The sequence below is a fragment of the Chelon labrosus genome (genome assembly GCF_963514085.1).
Source record: "Chelon labrosus genome assembly, chromosome: 1".
In the NCBI taxonomy this organism is placed as follows: domain Eukaryota; kingdom Metazoa; phylum Chordata; class Actinopteri; order Mugiliformes; family Mugilidae; genus Chelon; species Chelon labrosus.
In genome coordinates, this window is record NC_140337.1 from 16,063,576 (window position 1) to 16,079,018 (window position 15,443).

The following is a 15,443-nucleotide window of genomic DNA, read 5'->3' on the forward strand; positions in this document are numbered from 1 at the left end:
GGTTGGGGCGAATGTGACACATTTGGCTTTTTTCACATGAGTGTGTGTGTGTCTTCATGCAGCTCTCTCGAGGAGACTTCCCGTGATTCACATGAGAGTCTCTACCTCGCTGTTTGCAGCTGTGAAGAGAGGAGACGGGAGCAGTAGATGGAAGTAAAGAAACAAAAGAGGACAGAGCAATACCACAGTTTTTCCTTCACGTTCTCCCAGGGACACAGAACTGTCAGACATAACCAACCATGTGACAGAACTTGGAACTTGCTTGTACATGCATCTTTGAACAGGCGCTCTGGTATGTGCTTTGTGGTACAAGGTGTATAAACAGAGAAACTGGGGGGTGGGGTGGGGGGGTGGGAAGGCATGACAGAGTTGTTATTTTGGCGGCTGTACTCATCCAAGTACATGTGAAGGCGATTTTAATAATCATCAGATCTTACCTTAGACCTGAAAGGCTCAGGGAATCCTCCGTGTGGTATCCCGATGTATCCCTGCAGGAACTCGACCACAGACAGGGGGAAGGACAACTCGTCCGCCCTCTCCTCCACCTCGGCCCTGGTCAGATCGTTCTGCACCATGAACTGGGCCAGGTCGCCCACAATCTTTGAAGAGGGAGTCACCTGAGAACGAGACAGATCTGTGAGTACCAGTAGCATTTGTTAAAGCCGGTATTAAATCGGTTCTCAGAGGAAGAGATGAACAAACACTGTGGCCATCAGTAATTTTACCACCGGCCGAGCACAAGATAGAGCGCAGCTGATGCACATAGGCGTTATCTCAATTTGCTTAGGACAAGGAGAGGTGCTATTATTTCTCTCTGGTATGTGATCACAGCCCTTCCACTCCGGCAAACAGAGAAGAACAAGAACTGACCCAGAATATATTCAGTATAATACTAAAGGTGTAATTGAGCAGCTGTCTGTCTGCACTATATTTCTAAGTGAGTTCCTGCTGTGCAGTTTTTGATATCCACAATGATTCCTCCCAGAAAGTGGTGACAACAGTCTTTGGTTTAATGAAGACGTCGCCTACAGGGATTAAGCACTGAGTGGCCCAGAGAAAGAGAAAGGATGTTTACATCTATAGTCTCTTTAATCATTTGATTTAGCAGCCATGAACTAAACAACACAGGTCTTCCCCAGTGGAAACAGAGTGTACCTGAAAATGAAGGGGAAGAGGAAAGAGTGCAGAAAACAGTCATTAAAATCACATGTATTCATTCTTTCATTATTTATAATGGCATATCATTATGTTAATAGCGATCCCTATTAGCATAATGGTGATAAGTGGAGTCTCTCTTTTTTTTTTGTTTGACTGCAAACAGGACACTGATGCAAATGATCAATTGCACACGTTACTTTTCTGTTGTAATGAGTCGAGACACGGATTTAAGGCTTTTGGTTGATTTCTACCAAGTCAACCCATTAAAGGGAGAAGGAGGTTAATTAATATGACCCAGCAACTTTCTGTTTGTACTCATGCTTAGTCCTAAAATGTTTGTACAGGAGGAACATTTTCAAAATACCAAACTATTATCACATGTTGGTGCTTGCAAACCGAGACCCACATAGGTTGTGGTTAAGTGTTGATGCTCAGAGACCAGAGTGGGCCCACGCTCTACAAGATGACTATTTTTGTTCCAGTCTCTATTTTGTGGAGAGATATACAGAGAGAGGGGATAGATCAAGTTGATATTTTACAAAGACTTCCCCAACAATGAACTAGGCACTTATTTCTTAGAGATGCGATGCCATAATTACAGAGACATGAGGCACACGCATCCTTCTGGGACTACTTTATTCTTCTGGGGTTTGGGAGCATGTTAGGATAGCTGTGCTCTGGCGATCTCTTGTTTTCTTTCAACAGCCCTCACAGTCTAACTCGTGTGTGTTTGTGTAAGATTATTTGGCCTTTAGAGAAGACAAAGCTGCCCACCACCTCGTTGAACACAGCGTGAAAACAACAGTATCAAGGATGAAATGCTACACTTTAAAAGGCTCCATGTTGTAAAGCTCTATAATAAGTTTATCTACTGTAAGTCTCACATGTCCCCAGATGTTTCATGTTTCAGTTCAAAATACCTCTCAAATAGCTAATGCTACCATGTTTGCATCTTTGGCCTCATTCAGACCTTGCATTACTGTTTTTTACAACCTGGACCTTATTTCTAGCATAAAATACGGTTGTTTACTCACCCATATTAGTTTGGTGTCATTTGCACTCATTTAGGAAATAATTAATAATTAGATCAGCGTATATCCATATGGTGGGAGTGACAGGGCACCAAGACGCAGCCTCTAAATAACACATTATCTGCCGAAACCCGTTCATTTCGCCAATATTTTGTTATGATACGCTAATGCTATTCCCTGTTGGGTCCGGAGTTAGCTGTTATCATCATCTGGGGTCTGTAGATTGACCTAAATACCTCTCATCTCTGAGCGCTGTCCGCACCCCGTGCGGCTTGTTTACCTGTAATTTGTTACTGTTAGTTTTATGCAACATGGCTGAATAGTTTTCTGATTCTGAGGTTGTGAACGAACCATAGCAGTAGCAAATTACAGGTAAACAAGCCGGCTGTCGCAGGTGCGCGCGCCGCTCAGAGATGACATTGTCCAGGTCAGAAGACAACATCCGGGGTCTGTAGGTCAATCTACAGACCCCGGATGATGATAACAGGTAACTCTGGACTCAACAGGGAATAGCACTAGCGTACGATAACACAATATTGGTGAAATGAACGAGTTTCGCCGCAGATAATGCGTTATTTAGAGGCTGCGTCTCGGTGCCCCAGTCACTCCCAGTATATGGATATACACGGATCTAAATATTAATTATTTCCTAAACAAGTGCAAATGACAAAAGTTATTTGGGTGAGTAACCAATCGTATTTTATGCCAGAAATAAGGTCCAGGTTGTGAAAAAACAGTAGTTCCCCTTTAACATCCGTCCCAGGGGAAGCCAATCACAAGTGACCAGCTTAAAGTCCAGGTGTGGACACAACTAGGACGCATCTGTGAGATTCGATCTCTGAGCACATTTGGAGGAGGTGGTCTAGGGCGCATTTGGCCTCATTCCTGGGTCTCATTAAAGACCACCTACACAACAGATGTGCTTCAATCATTCAACCACTATTAGAAACAGTCGCCAGAAACACATGTCAACCAACGCAGCCATATACTGTACATCTGAGCCGGTTGGGTTTAGGTTCCCTGATGACTTCCTATGGGATGCACACCTGGATGGCTCATTTAGACACAATCTTTTTGATGGATGGAGAAAGGAAAGAATGGAGGGGATGTCTTTACTAAGTCTCTAGAGCCAGGGAAAACAATGAAAAACTACATTTTGCATGTCACCTCTAAGGTCACCTGCATACCAAGTGTAATCTGTACATAATATATAATTGTCTTTGGCTCTAACTGTGCTGCTGTGTGTTTATAAGAATACTTTAGGGAAGTACACCCACACACACCATAGGAAAAAAAACAATCATGAACACAACAGGCACTAGTTATTTGAAAACTGCATTCCCAGAGTGAGATGCTGTATCTCTTAACAGCTAACAGTGGCCGTTAAAGGCCTCAACCATTTGGACATTCAGACGAGAATTAATAACTGCATCTCCCCGCAAGATGCAAGAAAGAAATACTTCCTGCTGTGCACTTCTTTTCAGCACTTCCCTGCCTCAACACCTAGAGCTCAGTTCGATTTGGTTTGTGAATAGAGGAGATAATGATACGCTGCATTTACAGAATGACTGTGGACTGAGGAATTTAAGGGATTTGAATGGGCTGCTGAAATCACTGGACAGGCCATTAACTTAGTATAGCTTCGGAACAAAAGCCCACTGATGATTTACTTGGAATCTCAAACGGTGCATTCCTAGTTTACGTTCACTCTGCCTCCTTTTTTTCTATTGTTCCCTTTGTCTCTCCGTCTCTGGAGTCCATTTTTCTCATAATTTCACTTCACAGTTATGAAGAAAAAGTCAGATCGTTACACTTTCCTTTATGATCCTTCTGCATGAACCATCAGTCTTACTCCATCCCTCTCTCACTATCTTAACTGCTACCTTCTGTCTTCACACTAAAAGCCAGGATGTTAGCTTTTTACTCCGTCATGAATCAACTTCATCCCGTTCCGATGCTTTTCTCCTCCAGTCCGTCTGCCAAATATTTTCTTTTCCTTGAGCCACAGTAGCATCAAGAGTTTTACTCTTATTATCAATCTCTGTCGATGAATCACCCACCTCCAACTCTCTCTGGGTGCTCCACACACAGGAAATCATATTTTCAGTCCTCAATGCACTATGTACACCATTTGATGTGTGAGCTTTTCTATATTTCCAGACGAGGCGTGAGGTAAATTGCATCCTGGTCGAGTTAGAAAAATCTGATTTCCTCTGCTCTTGTGTGAAGCTGAGCCCTGATTCATACTGATAGATTGAGCCATTTCGTCAGTAGTTCACAGTTCTGTCCTTTAGGCTTTTCACTGGACTGCTGTAAATGATCGTCAAATATTTTTACAGGAAAAAAAACAATCAGTCGCAAGTAATAATTGTAATAATATCAAGATGTCACTGTTAGAATAAAAGGTGGTCAAATATTAAAAATGTTAAATTATTTTGTTGGCTGCAGCAATAAATGTAAAAAGATTTTATTGTTTTATTTTATTAATTATTTTATGCTGTGTAAAGTTGCACATACACTGAACATAATATATATATACAAGTCAGTTAAAACAGCAGATACTGTGGAATAACTCCAGTACCAGCCAATATTTGACACTGTAGCTACGGTGACAGCGCAAAGTATACGCAGACCCTAGCGCTGCGTGCACCTCCTCAGAAATGAAACTATGCGCCGCAAGAGCTCTGATTGGTCCCCTTGCTAGAAGCGTGTTTCCACCGTGTTTTGTCATCTCTGCAATTTTCTAATTGATTGATTTGGATCAATAAAGATGGAAGACATTGAGGAAAGATTAACTGAGGAGGTTCAGAGATACAATCATTTGTACGACTCGTCTTTGGCGAAAGTTTCAGTTGCTATTGTTGAATATGAAGCAGGAAGTGGAAACAAAAATTAACCTGACTGGTAAAAAAGACACAGCACTGACTAGCGTTTGGGTGGCGTTTTTACAGAGCGAGCCACACTGACGAGTGCACAAGTGTAAATGGCTTGCATCGGCTACGTGCATAGGTTATGGCGTCTATGTGCCGCAGTACTCTAAAAAAGCCTTCAGGCTTCATCCTTGCATTTCAAATTTACAAGTTCATGGTGAACCCTTCAGTAGTTGTGTTGGTGGACTGACTGACCAGCTCCCACCAAGTCACAGTGTGGCATGGCTAAACATAAAACATATGCTGACAACCCTCCAGGCATATGTGAAGCCACCTATCTGCTCCACACTAACTAATGCAGACTGATCTGAGCTGGGCCTGTCATCGTCTCACCCGACCCATTCCACCTCCGTGTTCCTTTATCTTACGCCGCTCCCTGTCTGCCTCCTGTCCATCTTTCTCACTTTCAGTAATGTACAGCTCTCACTAAGTGGTCCTGCGTGGCTCCACACTCCTAAAAGCACAAATCTGGAGCCGTGGCACGATTGTGATTGTGTTTGTGTGTGTGTGAAAGCATTGTGTGTAGTACGCCTCTGTGTCCTGTGTCGGTGTATTTTGCTCAAATCTGTTTTAAAAAGCAACTCTATCCAAACCTGAACTCCCCTAATGGGCAAAGGATTATATCATGCGGGACGGCGTGTGCGCATCTGTGAGAGTGCGTGAGACAGAGGAAGCAAATACAACAAAATGCACACTCTATAATTTTAGCCAAGCCAGGAGCAAGAGTGAAGAATGGTACCTGTCAGGAGAGGAGGAGACAGGAGAGAGGAGCGATAACGAGAGGCTCAGAGAGGGGGAGGAGGAGGAGGAGGAGAGAAATGATAGAAAGATTAGGGATACATGAAAGAAGTCTAATCGAAATGAGGGATGGTGGGAGGGAATGATGAAGGAAGAGACGAAACTGGAGAGGGAGAGTGGGGAGGGACGCCAGGCAGGATGATGAAGAGAGTGACAGAAAGAGTAAGAGGCAGGGAAAAAGAAAGGGATGGACAGATTAACCAAGGGGAGGAGAGACGGAGGCAAACAGACAACTGCGGTAGACATCTGCAGCCCCACAGGCAATACAAGGAGGTGCTCCACCTCCAAGTATAAGAGACTGTGTGTGTGTTTTGAGAGTGTGGAGGTGAGTGGATACGTGCCTGTAATTGCAAAAAAGGAAAGTGACAGAGTTGGTTGGTGAGGTAAAGGAGGAGGACAAGAACACACAGATACATATACAACGTGTCCTCCTTATATTGACGAGCTCCTGTCGCAACAGATGTAGCTGAGTGAGAAAGAAAAGGAACCGAGGGAAGGGGAAAAGAGGAAAAAACAGGAAGTAGAACTAGAAAAGATGCCATTACTTGTATTCTCTAGCAAAGATGTGTTGTCAGATTTGACGTCATGCTGCTCAGATGATATTACAACGCTGTGTTTGTGTGCAAGGGCAGAAGTTAACATGACCAGGGAGACGATACGACGAACAGCCTGCTAGCAACAAAAGGGTGCAGCATACGTGACGGCATGTTACTCTCAACTTTTCCTGACAGCAAAGTCCTGTTGTGAGTTTAGTGTTTCCATCTTGAAGTGAACCAGCGATCCTTTTTATTTCACACACCTCAGCTGTTAAATATATATGATACATGAAAGATATTTAAATATATAACACAGAAGAGCTGTGGTACTTCAGGCTGTCCGGTGGTAGCTATAGGATTCATGTTCACTTTTGAAAGGTAGCCTCAGTTTAAACTGCTTTTTTTTAAAGGACTCTGCAAAAAAAAAAAAAAAAGTTCGGCCAACAAAACGATCTCCTCAATAAACGAAAGAATCTCTGTCTGCATATGCGTTTCCCACGTCTCTTCACCACCATTGTTCCCATCTACTTCAAACTGTGTTGTTGGGTTTTTTATGCTTTTTGCCATTTTATCCTCAGGGCACTGTTGGAGTTCACAGTGATAACAGATTCATACTTAAAACTGTGAAGACACTGCACCACAAGCGGCTGATGAATGGATCAATTAATCCGTCAGTTGGTGAATGGGTGGAAACATGACTGAATAAACACCACAATGCGACAACGACCTAATTCTTTCATTCTTCTTCGCTGCTTTTGACAAAAAAAAAAAAAAAAAAAAGAATACCAGCTCGCTTTGACATCTTGATGGAGCAGAGCGAATCAGTCCTAAAATTACCAACTGGATATGCCATCAGCCACACCTCTGTCTGGTCTGATCCGTCCACCGCATCCTGCAGTGCCACTGTTCTTATCTCAGTTCCTGTGCACCCCTTGTTCTATGTGGAGGACTTATCTATATTCCTTTTTCTCTCTCTGATGAAAGTTCACATGGACTCAGGATTACTACATCTAAGACTGGAGTAGTGCAATGTCAAATACTAAAATTAAGAGCAACTAAATTTATCCTTGAAAGCGCAAGTATACTATAAAGGCTCTTTTAGGGTACTGCGGAACATAGACGGTGTAACGTATGCTCCGTAAAAACACCACACAAATGCTGGTGGGCACTGTGTCTTTTTTGCCAGTCGGGTTAATTTTTGTTTCTACTTCCTGCTTCACTTTCAACAACAGCGACTGAAACTTTCGCCAAAGACTGTTTGTATCTCCAAACTGCCTCAATTAACCTTTCCTCGATGTGTTCCATCTTTATCGATCAAAAACAAACAATTAGAAAATTGCGAGATGGAGAAGCAGTTGGAAATGCTAAAGCGGAAACACGATACTACCAAGCGGACCAATCACAGCTCTTGCGGTCTGCGTCTGCATTTCTAGGGAGGTGCCCGTCAGTTATGGCGCTAGGGTTTGCGCCGTCGCCGTCAATTTGAGGCAGAAGTCTAAACCGCCTGTTATAGTCAAAGAGTAGTTTCGTCACTTGAATTCGAGCCATTCATTTGCCACAATATCTGGTTCCATAAATTCGAAAAAGTTTTGTCTGACTTCTAATTTTCCTGAATTCCCATAATGAGAATACAAAGTTAGCATCACCAGTAGAGCCACAAAAGCCACTATAATAGAAGCACTAAATTCAAAGTACAACTGAGACTGCACGTTCTATTTAATGAACTAACAGGGATTTAATTCTTGACTCAAAGTCACAGTGGTCCGAGATGAAAAGCCAGAGGATCGACTGCTGTGTGATCAACAAGAGATTTAATCAGACCTCAAACTTTCTAGACATGCTGATCAATTTACTGCAGAGGAAAACTCACCAGGCTGGGGATATTTATACACCCTGTTATAACAATACATCAAGTGAATTTGTATTGTGTGCTCAGCAACCACACAGCTCTGAGTGTCGTGAGCTGCTTCGTGTGGTTTGGTATTAAGTGGGAGTCAATGAGCCCAGGTCTGGGTTTTTAACCTGGCATTTTTATCACTTTAAACACACTCTGTACATAAATTTGGGATCGTTTAATTCAGGACACAGCCCCCCTACTTTTACAAAACATGAATTAATAAACTTGGCAAAGTAAACACTAACTTTAATGCAAATCATGTGCAAATGCAAATGCTTTGATGATGATTAATCGTTAAACCTTTTTAAAAATCTGCAATAATTACAGAGTTATTTTTCCATGTGAGAGGGAAAGTGTTCTCCATAAAATAAGGGAACAATGTTTATATGTATATGCATGCATTTGAGGCAAATAAAAATGGAAATGAAGACCTTTGACAAGCACAGTGTCTCGCAAACAGCTCTGAGCTTCAAAGATATCTCGTTTGCAGTCATGTGTGCGGCAGATGATGCTAAAAGCAAATACAGTGGGTTATCTGCTTACTTCCAGGGCAGTAGGTGGCTCGTCTACTCTGTGTCCATATCTGACAAGCACACTCCTTCCCTCTTATCGACGAGCCGACAGTGTGAGAGACGTGGCCATTGTCAAGCTAACAGGATACAACAGAGAGCATAGCAGGACCCGTCGGCACATTAAGCCAACATTGGCTTGTGCAGTGAAGCCCGCAGAGTCTTAATTGAATTGATAGAGAGCATGGGGAGAGGGAAGGGGAGATCGGGAGAGAGAATTGATGAGGATAACAGAGAGAGGGAAAGAAAATTAGGAAGAGGGGACGAGAAAACGGGGAAAACTGAGAGAGACATAAAGAGTGGGGGGGGGGGGGGGGGGGGGGGGGGGTGATAGAGTAGGAGCTTGTCTACGACAAGAGAGAGCAGCCTAAGAATGACGGCCGGGGAATAAATGTCTGAGCAAAGCAGCAAAGAGAATGGAGAAGAGAAAGTTGAAGAAGAGAAGTGAGAGAGAAGGTGGCTTGATAAAGAAGGAGAATGCAAATAACCAAACAAAGTAATTGGATTGAGTGCGAACGCAGTAAAAGAGGGATGAATCTATTACCGAGGTGTGATGGTAAATAATGAAGGGAGCAAAAAAAAATAAAGGAATTAATGAAAGATAATGAAAAACACAAGCGAGCAGGAGGTGAATTTAGGCTGAGAATGAAATTGTTGACTGCAGATTTGGCAATAGAGCTCCCTCTCCATGACGACGATTAATACGCCCTTCAGAAAATCAGCCCAGAAATAGTTCACTGGAGACTCTCCCCAAATTATCATAAAGCAGGAGACAAGAACACAGACTCAGTGTCAGCTCTGAATCAAACTACCAGGCTCATGTTACAGGGGTAAAACACAAATGCGGTTAAGCAGCAGGATAAATCAGTCTAATATGAAAAGTTTGAGTAAACAGGTTTAGTTAAGGGAAGGCCAAGGCAAGAAAACAAGAAAACTAGGAAGCCGGGGAAAGAGAGAGATATACTGTGTGGCTGAAATTGAATTTAGACACAGAACAGTGGATGCTCACTGCGCAGCGTGTGATTGTTTGGCTCGGTCAAGCAAGGGGAGGTGAATACTACCAACACTGCTGTAACATTGTGTTGTTACGTTAAGGAAATGAACGGTGCGCTTGATTTTGTTCATGTAATCGTTGAAAATGCACAGCTATTTATTTCCCCCACCTCCATTTTCATCTGTTTTGTATTACACAGGCTGATATAATGAATTATTACGGATGATTCTCTTAAATCAAACCGTTTGGGGTATATTCTCATCTCTAAAGTCAAATTAGTTTCTGCAGTACTAGCCGAGGAAGCATGTCTCACCTTGATGAGGTCTCCCAGTAGTTTGTTGGCTTCGGTGTAGGCCTTCTTCACCTCTTTGAACTTGTTGCCCAGTCCCATACTGTGAGCCTGCAGTGGACCACAGTGAAATGAGCAGAGTAAAAACAATATGTTAAAGTCAAGGAATGCTCAACCAGCCAGCGTCTTCCTGTGTAGTCCGGTACAGTGTAGCGCTGTAATCTGCTAAATTGTGAATTTGTTTAACACTGGCTGATGTAAATGGGTCACAACTGGGCCCTAGGACGTGCACCCACAAGGTTTTTCCAGTGGGTGGTTTCATTTACTTTTAAATTATCTGTGACACTTTTCATTGTGACTGTGTAGACGCTGTAGACTGTGTTTAATCTGCCTTAGAGCATTAACAAACACCATAATAAGTTGTTCAAGCGGCGTGTTCACTCAGCGCCTCTGACGACTGCACTTCCTCGCTTTCAATTTAGTCACATTTCTTGCATCTTCGGCAGCTTAAAGCGCACAAACAAACATTTGAAATAATAAAACAGATTCAAAAGTTAGACCGCGCACCCCAGCTGCTGTCAGTTTAAGTGAAACCGGTGCACAAACATGCACAAAGCGTTGCGTGTGTGATGCTACACTGAGCTAATGTCCCCAGATGCACAAAGGCCCCTCCTCTTCCCTTTATCCCAAGAAGCTAAAAATGTAGAGAAGAGCCCGGTCAAATGAGGTTTAATTAGTTTAGCTCTGAAAATCAATCGCTGACAGTCTGACAAAACACAATAAAAACTCCAAGAATAGCTCACAGTACCTGGAAGTGAAGGTTGGTGTACTGTCCTCCAGGTATCTCGTTCTCGTAGACGTCAGCGTTGCCAGATTTCATGGTGGCGGTGCAGTCAAACGGAGCGTACAGGCCTCTGGCTACTTCCCAGTACTCGCTGTAGTCGAACACCTTCTCCAGAGCAATGCCTGCAACGCAAGACAATAAACCGACATCAGACACGGAGGGTGACCGTGCACATTTGCTTCTATCACATATAGTTCAAATCTAAATCAGTGATAATGGGGAGAAATAAAAGTTTAAAAAACAAAATGCATTTCTGTTTTTGCCCTTCCCTGGTGAAAAGAGGGAAATTATGCGTTGTTCACTACAAACATGGTGGTTTTGTTGCGGAAGCTGTTGTGGCAGCCTGCCATCTATCTGAATTAGTCATCTCTAAGCCTCGTGCCAAGGAGCCAGTTGTGGTTTTATGTGGATGAAAGTATAAACAGGCTGTGAAAGTTGCCACGGTTTTGACAGGTGCTGAGCACACAGCGGGACAGGTCCGGCTCAGCGAGGGGTTTATGGAAGCATGTCCATGTACAATGCAGTGTGCTTGTCCTCATTCTACTGAGCAGGGGAAGCTAAAAAATGTTTTGCCATGAGCTCACTCCCTGATAATGGGATTACAAGGTAGAGCATTCAACCTGCTTTACCTATCGTGCAGGTGAAGTGTAATATTAGCTTGTAAGCATGCTTGAAAAATCATTTTGCATTTTCATCTTGCCTTTTTTACATCAGAGCTGCTCATTAAATCCCTCTGATATTTTCTGATCTTTTTTTTTTTTTTTTTTAACATCTGTTGCTCATATTCACTGCGCTCTGCTGCCGCCAGTTAAAGGGGGCTAAAGCAGATTACCTTGAAAGGAAATATCTGCTTTAATGTCATGACAGGAATGGCTCTACCCTGAGCTTTTGGCTAATGATGACAAAAATCAGCCACATTAATGAGACACAAACTTATTACTTCTCGAACAACTGAGTGACAACCTTGCGTTTTCCATCATTCAAAGCGAGTACATACTCCAAAGTGTGTGTGTGTGTGCGTGCGCGCGCTTCCGCTGTAATCTTGGCGGGGAAACGGAGCTACTGTGAAATTAATGTGAAATTAATGTGCATGTTGTTGCTCCTCAAATTCAGCTGCCTGCCAAGCCACTCAGTAATTAGGTGCATTTCCTTCTCTGTTTGCGACACCGTTTTTGCCGCTACCGTTTATGGCCTCTGTTGTGAAATTATAGGCTCGGTTTACGAGAGGTAGAGACGTCACGTTTGCTCAGACATTTGTTGGTTCAAATGTCAATTTAGGTCAAATTCATCCCTCACACATCAGCAGTGGTAAACCTGCTGCAGATATATTTGCTAGACCCTTAAACATAATTAACAGCAGCAATTACTACACGTACTAGACTAGGATTCATCCATGATGGATTGTAAAATACGTGCACAAAATGGGACGTCTGCAAAGTCAACTTTCTCAAAGCATTTGGCCACATGTGCCGTGACTCCCGTGTGCAAATTTACATGCAAATATGCAGATAAGAAAAATGAAATACTGTGAAACTTTTATGAAGATAATTGTGCTTAAATTCCTTAAATAAACTGAAACACTTAGAGGATGTTAACTCCTATTTGGAACACGAAGTAAAGAAGCGAGCGATTAAACATATACCCCGTGGTGGCTGGTAAGTAAACACATTGATCTAGACTGCTTTTTAAACTTTGCAAAACTACAGGCTACGCTAATGGGTATATTTATGGATGAGCCTAAATTACAGATGAGACAAAAGATTACATTTGCTTTGGGAAATTAACCCCATGGTTGGAGTAGTATCATGCAGGGGGATCAGGTCAGCAGGCAGCTTATTATCCCCCCTACCCCCCATTTATAAAATCCCAATGAAGTGCAAAATGCTAAGTTACCATAAATCACAACAGCCACATTTATAGGAAATGTAATGGTCCTTTAATGCATAGAATGTCAACCAGGGGTCCGCAGACCCCTAGTGGTCCGTGGTGTAATTGCAAGGGGTCCGTGAAAATAAAATATCTTTATAGAAATAGCATTATTTTATTCAAATGTGACTGAGACACAACTGAAAGCTCATATTTGCCTCAAAGAGTGAATAAATGTCATAATGCAATTAGAAATGCAGTTTCTGCCGTTTCTATCAATTGCATCGCCACCCCCCCAGTTCGGGTGGGGGTTCCTCAGGGTCGATCAAAAATATGCAGGGGGTCCAGGACCCAAAAAAGGTTGAGAACCACTGCTTTAATAGATGACCAAAGTTAAAGTGATCTTTGACAAGCAGGAGCTGAAAACCTCCTCCGTCCTCAGTTTAGTCCACAACAAAAAGCGTTTTAGAGCCGGGTACGTAAACCCCAGCCTGCGTGGTTGGGAACCAGTTGCTGCAAAAGTCGAGCAAGAAAAACTTCCTTCAATTAGCCAGTAATTCTTAATCTTTCCTCTCTAATTAGCCAAACTCTACCCCTGTGTGAGCTGGAAAGTGTTAAATTATTCTAAATGATTAATAATCTTCAATTATCTGAAAAGCGCTTTGGCGGGAGCATCTATGTAAACCAGCAGGAAAGTTGGCTGTAAGCTGTTGTGACAAGCAAACCTGACATGTGAGATTAAAATGTTTATTTTACCCATGATCTATAAAGACAATGTTCAGATGTTGTGAACTCTTTTTTAATAAATCACACTGAAGGTAATGCAGCATTGTTGTTTTTTTTTTTTGTTTTTTTTCCAGACTGCTGGCTCCGACCCCAAAACCATCCATCACTACACCTCTATATGTGTATAGCGCAGACATGCAGACACATGCACGTCGATAGATCACTGTGCTCAGATCGCTGCTCGGCAGTGATAAAGTACCGTCAATATTCAAGTCATTAGCAGCGCAAACTCACTAATGCAGCATGCAAACGCAGACACAAAACTGTTGCCAACACAGATATATATATATATACGATCCTAAAACGACACATAGTTTGCGGGTGATGAGGCGATAACCAAGACGTTTATGGCAGATGATGCAAGAAGAGTGAGGGAGAAAAGAGAAAACTGAACAGAGGCGGTAAGGGGGGGAAGCTGAACGTCTCTGTTCACCTGCCTTTCTGGTCTGGTTCAGCTGTTGTGAGCGTGTGTGGTTTGACTGCCTACGTACGGTTTGCATCCATGCTCGGCGTGTTTGATGTCTGATGACTGATACGTCTTAAACAGCTTTATCGACACGGCGGCTGAAAACTCCTCATCAATGAAATCCATGCATGATGCATGAGAAAAGGCTGTAAATGCAGTGTCAAATAAACACAAGCACCACTTTAATATGTGTCATCATTCAGGCGCGCACGCAGAACGCGTCTGAATATGTATGACTTGGGAATGAGTGGGTATGTGTGCGCATCGTGGCTCACCGAATAAATAAACTGACAGCTTCAAGACAAGTGAATTAGGCAGAGAGGGACTGCTCTTGCCGTTTCTACGGGATGAAGGGATGCTGTGGGAGATGATGAGGGAGTGGAAGGAGAAGAGCAAAGAGAGGGGGAGTTTGAGGGAGTGAACTGGGCATAGAAAGTACAGTTAATTGCTTTGTCACCGAGTGAGAGGGAGGGAGGAGGATGGAGAGACAATGTGGAAGAAGGCGGGGGTGATAGGGAAAAAAAGCACGAGAGCAGAGCGAGGGAGGGAGATAGGGGAGGCAGAGAACGCTGCACAGCGCTGATTACTGCTTTGAAACAGAGATGGGAGAAAGGGAGGAGGGAGGGGAGAGGAGGGAGGGAGGGAAAGCAGTAAACAGAGTAAGGTCAGGAAGGTATGAAGTATCCCAGGCAGTGCTCTGCTTGATTACAAAAGTATTGAGACGGGCAAACGGAAGATGGAGGCAGGACGTGAGGTTGGGATGAAAAGAAGAGAAGAGCACGAGGTGACAAGTGTAAAAGAATTGGGATGTGAGGAAGAGTTTTGTCTGCATGCATAATGCATACGCCAGGGTCACACCAGGATAGGGGGATAAGTATGCACACACACGTGTTCGCGACACATCCCGAATCCCAATCTCAGTCTCGAGTGAGGCAAATTGAAATTCCAGGAATAAACCGACAGACCTGAGAACCTGGCTGTTGAGTAATGACCTTGTCTTTCTCGCTCTCCCTGGTTTTCTGGCTACTGTATGCTCACAAATTGACATTCTGTCACTAAAACTGGACCGTGTCTAAATGATGGCAGAGTTTCTCGCCCCATGATGCTTTTATGCCGCAATACATCATGTTTCCCACGCTGCCCAGAAACAATATTTGTTAGCTCCGGAGAAGGGGCGTGGACCTGTTGCGTTCAGCTGTGGGTTAAATGTCTAGATGGAGGCGGCGGCACTGGAGCAAGGGGTTTTCCTCTCCGAGCACAAGCCACCCATCACGCTCTC

General features: G+C 43.3%; 1 protein-coding gene across 1 annotated transcript in view; it reads right to left on the bottom strand.

Moving 5' to 3' along the window:
- pcxb (pyruvate carboxylase b) overlaps window positions 1-15,443 on the bottom strand; it is a 307,177-nt gene that overhangs the window by 22,498 nt on the left and 269,236 nt on the right. Inside the window, exons 20-22 of the mRNA XM_084546125.1 lie at window positions 11,011-11,168; window positions 10,227-10,313; window positions 438-617 (exon numbers count right to left, since the gene is read on the bottom strand). Coding sequence (XP_084402251.1) covers window positions 438-617; window positions 10,227-10,313; window positions 11,011-11,168 — 425 coding nt within the window. The remainder of the gene's footprint in view (window positions 1-437; window positions 618-10,226; window positions 10,314-11,010; window positions 11,169-15,443) is intronic.